An 8079-nucleotide genomic window follows, 5' to 3' on the forward strand; every position below is an offset into this window, starting at 1 on the left:
GAACCACTGCAGGTGTTAGCTGTTTTAACAAGACTTGTGTGGAGAAGCCTGTGGTAGTAAGTTCTGGATCTTTGTTAACCTAGTGGTGGCTGTGCCTCCATCACTGGGCTATAGAAGCACGGACTGTGGTGAGCCCAGTGTGGTGGCAGGGAGGGGGCCATGGCTCCACCAACGCTCCCTGCTTTGTGATCTTACACAGGTCCTTTCCATTCATGAGCCGGTGCCTCCCACTTAGCAGATTGCTTGGTGAGGAGCAGGAAATAGACACAGGAAGCTCCTGGCCCGTGGTGACAGTGGCTGTTCCAATCGTGCCCATTGTCTGGTCCAGCCCCTGCCCCACAGGCAAGGAGCTGGGCTCAGGGAGGGGCGGGCCTAGGAGCCCCTGACCCCAGCAGGGCTCTGCACGCTCTGCTGTTACCCTGCCCTGGAGGGTAGAGGTGGATCTGTGGCAGGCCAGGCTGGCAGCTGCCTCTGGCACTTGAGTTTGCCTGGGAAAGACACAGGCTCTTGGCCTACCTGGGCTCAGATGTCCCTTTTGTGTGAGTCCCTTTTGACGTTCACCTGGCCAGCTCCCTTCAAGAAATGTGGCTAATGAAAAGCTCCCTTGGTTCTGAAAGGCTGCCTGGGCTGGGGCGGGCAGGGGAAACGGATGCTGAGCCGGCCGTGGCGGGGCAGCAGTCCCAGGCTCACCTGGAGACGGGCCTGGAGCCAGCAGGCTTTTCAAAAGAGGCTCCGCCAGCCTGAGTAAGGTGTCCCAGCCATCAGGACGGCCACCTGTGCCCGTGGTCAGTGTTCTGGTCTGGCTTTCTCCCCATAGCACCCAGGGTGTGGGGCCTGGAAATCTGTTGGTGTAGATGGGTGTGGGTGGGGTGGGGCTGTGTGTGGTCTTCCTTTGCCGACAGCTGCCTTTCGGGTGATAACAGCTTAATGCCATTACAGCAGTGACAGCTTTGTTAGGTATTAAGCTTTCACTTTTGGTGGTGTGATTTGGTCCTAGCAGCAGCCAGAATCAAACTCGACGTCCCTCTGCTCCCTTGAGCCGCATCCCCGGGTCGCTGTCCACCTGGCTGCCTCTGGTCTAGGAGGAGTTCAGCGTACAAGTCTCTACAGCCCCAGGCTGATGGCTGTGAGCTCAGATTCAAACCAGAGCCCCCCTGGTCTCAGAGGCAGGGCCCAGCAGCCCATGGCGACCTGAACTGGAGCCCCTGCCACAGTCGCTCTCTCGGGGCTGCCCTGTTCTTCCCGGTCCCTCCTTTTGCTCCCCCACGGGCTTGGCTGCAATTCTCCAATTCTCTGATTCTGCTGCTCCTGCTGCCTGGAGAAACCCCAGGCCGTGCCAGTTCTCTCTCACTAGTTCTGGGAGTTTCTTGTCTTTAGGTGGGACCTCTTTGGTGCAGAGTTTGGTGTTTATAGAGACACAGCGCCTGCCCCCCCAGCTAGCTGTGCGCATGTGTGCATAGACAGGAGTAGGGCAGCCAGGGGGTACTCCTGCATCTCGACCCCTCCCCAGAGTCGCTTAGCTTAGGAACCGGTAGGCATGTGACTGAGGCCCCCACGGTCAGAGACAGGCTGTTTACCACAACAGGGTCAGTGTGGCCGGTGTCTGCAGTCAGCGTGCATGCAGGTGCCGGCGTGGAGTAGGTTCCTGGTGCACACTAGACTCAAAACTTTCTTCTCTTGGTGAGAATAATGAAAGTTGGATAAAATGATGTGGCCAGAACATCCTCTTGAGTAGTTTGTTCTCAAAACTGCTCTCTGACTTTCCTGGGCGTCGTCAGAGCCCAGAGCCTGGGTCAGGCCTCCTGACTGTGTGTGTGCTGGGATGCAGCTCCCAAGAGACGTGCGCTCTGTTTCTGCCCTCTTCTGCCTCCTCCAGGGCTCCTGGGGCTGGGCCGGGCCCCCACGCGGTTGGGCCTGGACGGGGCTTTGTCTGGCAGAGCTCTGGAGTGTTCTGTGCCTGGCGCTGAGGCTCTCCTGTCTTGCACACTAACCTTCCCCGTCTCAGCCCTTCTAACGTTTCCTCCTGGCAGCTTGGACTCTCCCTTGTCTTCTTTCCTCTCTGGCATCCTCTGCAGTTCATACTCTTCGGGACACTGCTTATGTTCTTCTCTCTTCTAGGAGGGTCTCCAAAGCCAGAGCCAGAGCAGGTGATAAAAAACTACACTGAAGAGCTAAAAACACCCCCGGATGAGGTACGTGTCCTGGGAGCCAGGCTGCTTTTGTTTTTGTTTGGGAAAAGGGCTGGCTCCAGATGGAAAGGACATCAGCCCCTTCTCTGCTTGAAGGGCACTTCCCAGGCATCCCTGGGTGCCAGGGCCGTGCTCCAGGCCCTTTGGCTGAGTCTTCTAGCCTCCTGCAGGTGGCGGCCACGGCTCCTGAGCCCACATCGTTCTGGTCTGAGCTTTGCCACTAAGGAGCTGTGGTCGTGAGCCGAGCTCTCCCCTCCTGGCTCAGGCCTCTGTGTAGCCTGAGGGCCATCCCGGGCCCGGGGGTCCTGGAGACAAGAGTGGGGTATGTCTACTCTACCCCTGGGCTGACGGTGGTGTAGAAATGAGGTGGCCTTGTCCAGGTGGCAGCCCTGCCTCTCTGGCTGTTGAGAGAGCTGGTCGTGGTTCCTGTGATTAATAGGCCCCGCCAAACTGCCGTAGCTTCAGTAGAACCCACACCCCTCTGCCGAGCCATGTTTTGGGGGCTGCAGCACCACTTCTCCGCATTTGAACGGAGAGTCCTGGAGATACTGGAGGGGTGGGTTAAAGGTCAGGTGTGCCCATGCAGAACCGAGGACCCCGTCCACTTGCATCTTTCTCCTGCAAGCTGAGTCCGTGAGAGGAATCTGGCTAGTACAGCTTTGGACAGAAGCCTGAAAGTCCTCGTGACATGTCCCACCCTTCCTCACGCCCTCACCATTTTCCCCCCCCCACCCCCACCCCTGCACTCAGATCTGTCTCTTTGTACTTGTGCCCGTCTGACATAACCGGGCTGTTTGGCCCAGGTTTCCCTCCTAGCTGCCATCTGCACAGCCAACCCGCAGCCCGGCTCGTGGGTTGCTCCCTGCGCAGTGCTCCTCAGCAGGGTCCCTTGACTCCCAAAATAGGCCCCAGCTCCTGAGCGTGACCGTCAGAACCTTCCAGGATCCCGTCCTCTGTCAGCCCTTGTCTCATCTCCCACCCCCATTCAGGCCTTGCCCCCTTTAGGTGTCCACGAGCTGATTTTGTGTTTCAGAACATTCTCTCCCTCTTCCTGGAATGGCCGTTCTCTGCTCGTCCACCTGGCAGTTCTGCCTCCCTTGTAAGGCCTGGCTCGGGGGGCCTCTCCCCTGAGGAGCCTGCCCTCTTCTGCCCTCCCCCTTTGGCTGTTCCTGCTGCTGTCTCAGGCCTGCGCTTCTGGTAAGCCCTTCCTTCGAGGGCACAGGTCCTGGTGACTCATCTGTGTTCCCAGCCTTTGGAACAAATGACTACTGAATTGACTTTGACCGTAACTCTAGCATCTCAGCAGATGAAGGCCTTTTTCTACAAGACTGGCCTGCTTCAGCCCAGCTGACATTGGAGCGCGCCCTGTGTTCTGTCTCCAGGACTGCATCATCTGTATGGAGAAGCTGTCCGTGGTATCTGGGTACAGTGATGTGACTGACAGCAAGGCCATCGGGCCCATGGCTGTGGGCCGCCTCACCAAGTGCAGCCATGCCTTCCACCTGCTGTGCCTGCTGGCCATGTACTGCAATGGCAACAAGGTGTCCACACTGCCCTGGGGGTGGGGAGCACGGTGGCCTGCCCCACGGCCCTGAGGTGTCGTCCTCAGTCCTGGCCCTGCAGCAGGGTGAGGGTCCTGAGGGGTAGCTGCCGGGCTCTGGGGACAGCTGCAAGATGACTCCTCCAGCAAAAGATGAGCGTGGGCACGTAGAGCCAGTGTGGAGACCTTGGTGGCCCAGCTGGCTGTCTTAGGCTTGCCCCATGCTGTAGGAAGGGAGGCCAGTGGGGCTGGTTCCCCCGACCCCTCTTGCCAGGCCTGGGTCTCCTGGGCTCCTGAGGAGCAGGGCGCCGTCTTGCCCTCAGCCACTTAGACGCACTCACTCCTTCCTTATAATGTCCCTGTGCCGTCAGCACGGTACTGACGAAGAGGAAGCCCCGTGCCACCCTCCACAGGGAGAGTCCCACTCGAGCCCTCAGCAGCTGACACCAGCTGCTCTTCCTCCAGTGGAGTTTAGCCAGAATAGACAGAGTTTGGGAGGATGAGAGAACCAAGTCATGTGACAGCCGTTCCGGCCTGGCTTGGCCTCTCCCCAGTACCCTTTGCTGTCCTGTGCCAGCCAGAGGCCAGCACCAGCAGGTCAAGAGCAGGAGTTTCTGTTTGATGTTTAACATGATTCGCCTGTGGAGACTGGCTCATGAACCCACTTTCCTACTTGATGTCATCTCCTGATGTCTCACCCCCGCTGATGAACATTGCATAACTCATTTCTGGTGCAAAACTTAGCTTTCTAAGGAAGCTGTTGGAATCCAGTTCTGAGAGGGGAGGCTGCCGCAGAGCCGGGCCATCTGCCAGCGACTCTGTAATGGGGTTGGCCTGGTCCTCTTCCCATCTAGACAGGGAGGTGACTGTCCAGGCGTTTTCTCAGGGCCACTGGCTCAGTCTGTCGCATGTGCCTTATCCCAGGATGGGAGCTTGCAGTGTCCTTCCTGCAAAACCATCTACGGAGAGAAAACTGGGACCCAGCCCCGGGGGAAGATGGAGGTGATGAGGTTCCAGATGTCGCTCCCAGGCCATGAGGACTGTGGGACGATACTCATCGTTTACAACATTCCTCACGGCATCCAGGTAAGGGGGACCCCGCACAAGAGGAGCCTCCTGGGACCTTTCTGGAATCTGTCACTCCTGGGCATTCCTTTTCCTAGCCCACCCCTCTCTCAGCGGTCTGCACCCTGGCTCAGGCGCGAGGACGCCTGTACTGCCACACTCAGGCTCCCGGTTCCCCTTCAGGCCAGAGCTGGGGAGGGCCAGGAACCCGGGGCAGTAGTGCTGGGAGTTGGGGCAGGCTCTTAGGCTGTGGAAGCGAAGAGGAGGCCTCAGCCCTTACCTGAGCCAGGGAGCCTTCCTAAAGGAGGCAGCTGGACTTACACTGGGCAGCTGGGGACCCACAGGCAGCGTGTGCAGTGAGGAGCCCTCTGGGTGGTAGAGTGCAGGCGGGAGGGGCTGAGGAGCCCGGAAGGACCCCTGTTCTTGAGACCCAGGTTTGGGTTGGCAGTGGCAGGGCCTGGTCTGGGTGCCAGGAGCCGAAGCACAGGTCCAGGGTCCTGGTGGAGACTGAGGTAGGAGCCCTGACCCTCCGGGTCCCGTGCCTGGGGCCAGGGGGGAGGATAGGGTGGCAGCAGGCACCAGGCACCAGGTGCCAGATGGGATTAGTCTGTCCTATTGAACGACATGCCTCTCCCCTGGTTTCCCTTCTCCACAGCTCAGGGAAATTTAGAAACACTCCAGACGGGCCAGCACCTCAGGGCAGAGGAGAATTTCCAGTTGTGCACAGACCTGTCCCTGAGTGGCAGAGGGCAGGGAGCAGGGGCCATGGGCTGTCCCAGTCCCTCACCTGTCCAGTGAGCCACTGCTGTTCCGGGGCCCCTCCAGCCCGTTCTCAGGGTTCTCAGGGCTGTGCAGCCCGATGTGAGAGCAGAGGGTGTGGCCCGTGGTGTGTGGGGGGTCACAAGGAAGGTCCTTCCATTCAGGCCAGAGAACCCTGTGCCCCGAGGGTCGCCAAAGAAGTAGGGGAGTCTGTCCCTGCCTCTGAAGGGTTCCCAGTGTCATCAGGGAAAGAGAAAGTTAGGGGAGGTGTCTCATGCCAGGCGGAGTGGCGCAGGTTCTAGGGAGGGCACTTGTGGGTTGGGGGACCATGTGCACTTTAGGTCTCTGAGGGGCGGGACTTATTTGGTCACTTCAGCACAGGAATGGAACGCTGCCAGGAAGGCCACGGGGGGAGGCTGGGTGTCCGTGTCCTGCAAGCCTCTGCACCTGGTCGCTCCCATCCTCGTGCCTGTTCCCCTTGCAGGGCCCCGAGCACCCCAACCCTGGAAAGCCGTTCACCGCCAGAGGCTTTCCCCGCCAGTGCTACCTTCCGGACAACGCCCAGGGCCGCAAGGTAGGTGCCCTCCACCTACTCAGGGCAGGGAAGGGCCCCGCCTGTGTGGCGGGAGGGCAAGACACAAGGGCTGGTGTTTGCTGCTCCTTCCTGAGGACCCACTGTGGGTGCAGGGAGAGAAGCCCGGACAGCACAGGGCCCCCAGCAACCTGCTAGGCCGGGTCACGAGCTCTTCGAAGTCAGATTTGAAGGCGGGGATAGGTGACCCAGCATTGCCTGAGGAGTCATGTCCGCACTGAGACCTGGATGGGGACTTGGCAGCTACAGGAAGGTCAGGGACAGGCTGCACAGTGAGGGCTTGTGAAGGCAGGGCCAGCCCCCAGGCCCACCCTAGGAGTGGGGTGAACCTGAGCACCCGCGGAGCCTTGGGGTGGTGGAGCTGCTGGCGTGAAGTTCGAAAAGCTCCCAGCCGGCCAGGCCAGGAGGCAGTGAGGGAGGGAGGGAGCTCGCCCAGCATGGACTTGGGAAGCAGGAGGACTCAGGGACACCATCAGGGTGTTGGCCTGGTGACTGGGCCCAGGCTCATGTGGGATCTTTTTGGGCTGTGCAGGTGGCAGTGCTGGGGTCCCTGTGGATGGAGGACCAGGGCTGGGTGAGCCCACCAGGAGGGAGCCCACACTTGCTCACTAGGCCTTCCCTCCCTCCTCCCTCCTCCACCACCTTCTTCCTTCCTCCTCTTCCTTCTGTTGTCTCCTCCCCTCCCCCTCCCCTTCCCTCCTCTTCCTCCCCCTCCTCGGGCAGGTCCTGGAGCTCCTGAAGGTGGCCTGGAAGAGGCGCCTCATCTTCACCGTCGGGACGTCCAGCACCACGGGCGAGACCGACACGGTGGTGTGGAACGAGATCCACCACAAGACGGAGATGGACCGCAACGTGACAGGCCACGGCTACCCCGACCCCAACTACCTGCACAACGTGTTGGCTGAGCTGGCCGCCCAGGGGGTGACTGAGGACTGCTTGGAGCAACAGTGACCTGCCAGCCTCCCACACCTGCCTCTGGTGGCCGCCCCATCCCCCCTGCTGGCTGGGCTGCCCCTGGGTGGGCAGGCGGGAAGGGGCCCGTCCTGAGAGGCTAGAATGTGTGTTGGGGCGCAGGGTGGAGTGTGCACCACCTGAAGCCAGGGCCTCTCCCGCCTGCCTCTTGCCTCCCCTCCGCACGGATCTGCGTGGGAATCGGGTGTCCCTGGGCAGTTGTACTCATGGGGGCTTAAGATGCAGCTACCTCAGTGCGCAGGGCCCTTCTGTCCTCCGGGGGCTGCTTTGGGCCCACAGGACCCAGGGCCTGGTGTGGGGTGAGTGGAGACTGCCCCAGCCTGGGCGGGCGTGGGTTCTGGATCAGCTTCTTATACCTCAGATTTTGTTTGCAATAAATAAGTATTCTGTAGCCAAAGCCAAAAGGCCCTGGTGTGTCGTCAGTGCAGTGCGTGTGGTCTGAGCCCCGTGCAGAGGCAGCACACGCGTCCAGCTGCGTCAGGGCAGGAAGCCCCCATCGCACCTCTGTGTGATGAATACAGAAACAGGCCTCGGTGGGGCTGAAGCCACGTGCTGCTTCTGCGCCCCCTCGCGGATTGTGCCGTGTGCAGTCACCAGCCTGGGCCAGGCCTGCTGCCCCTCGCATTTGTGTCCCCAGGGTTCTGCTTTCCAAATGCCTTTCACACAGGGCAGGTGCTGCTGTATCCATTTTACAGATGAGGAAATTGAGGCTCAAAGGTGCAGTGAGTGGCCCGAGGTCCCAGGCTAGTTAGGTGGTAGAGCCAGGGCTGGAATCTGGGGCAGGGTTGGTCTGATGCTGACCCTCCAAGTTCTAATTCTAGACCCTCTTAAAAGGAGGATCGGATATTCCCAGTCAAGACCTTGCTGCCACAGGATGGAGCAGAGCCACAGCGTGACAGTCATGGCCAGAGGCAACTTTGCCTTTGTGAGCCCATTTCTCCATTGAAAAACATTCTGTTTAT

At 60.0% G+C, this 8079-nt stretch overlaps 1 protein-coding gene across 4 annotated transcripts in view; it reads left to right on the plus strand.

Annotated features, from left to right (window-relative positions):
- DTX2 (deltex E3 ubiquitin ligase 2) overlaps positions 1-7513 on the plus strand; it is a 34203-nt gene extending 26690 nt beyond the window's left edge. For all 4 annotated transcript variants that reach the window (XM_069486388.1, XM_069486390.1, XM_069486391.1 and 1 more), the window contains 5 exons: positions 2119-2192; positions 3572-3730; positions 4654-4815; positions 6038-6127; positions 6869-7513. In XM_069486388.1, coding sequence (XP_069342489.1) covers positions 2119-2192; positions 3572-3730; positions 4654-4815; positions 6038-6127; positions 6869-7096 — 713 coding nt within the window. In that variant the 3' untranslated portion in view covers positions 7097-7513. The remainder of the gene's footprint in view (positions 1-2118; positions 2193-3571; positions 3731-4653; positions 4816-6037; positions 6128-6868) is intronic.
- Positions 7514-8079: the final 566 nt, after the last annotated feature.

Source organism: Eulemur rufifrons, chromosome 14, assembly GCF_041146395.1.
Source record: "Eulemur rufifrons isolate Redbay chromosome 14, OSU_ERuf_1, whole genome shotgun sequence".
In the NCBI taxonomy this organism is placed as follows: Eukaryota; Metazoa; Chordata; class Mammalia; order Primates; family Lemuridae; genus Eulemur; species Eulemur rufifrons.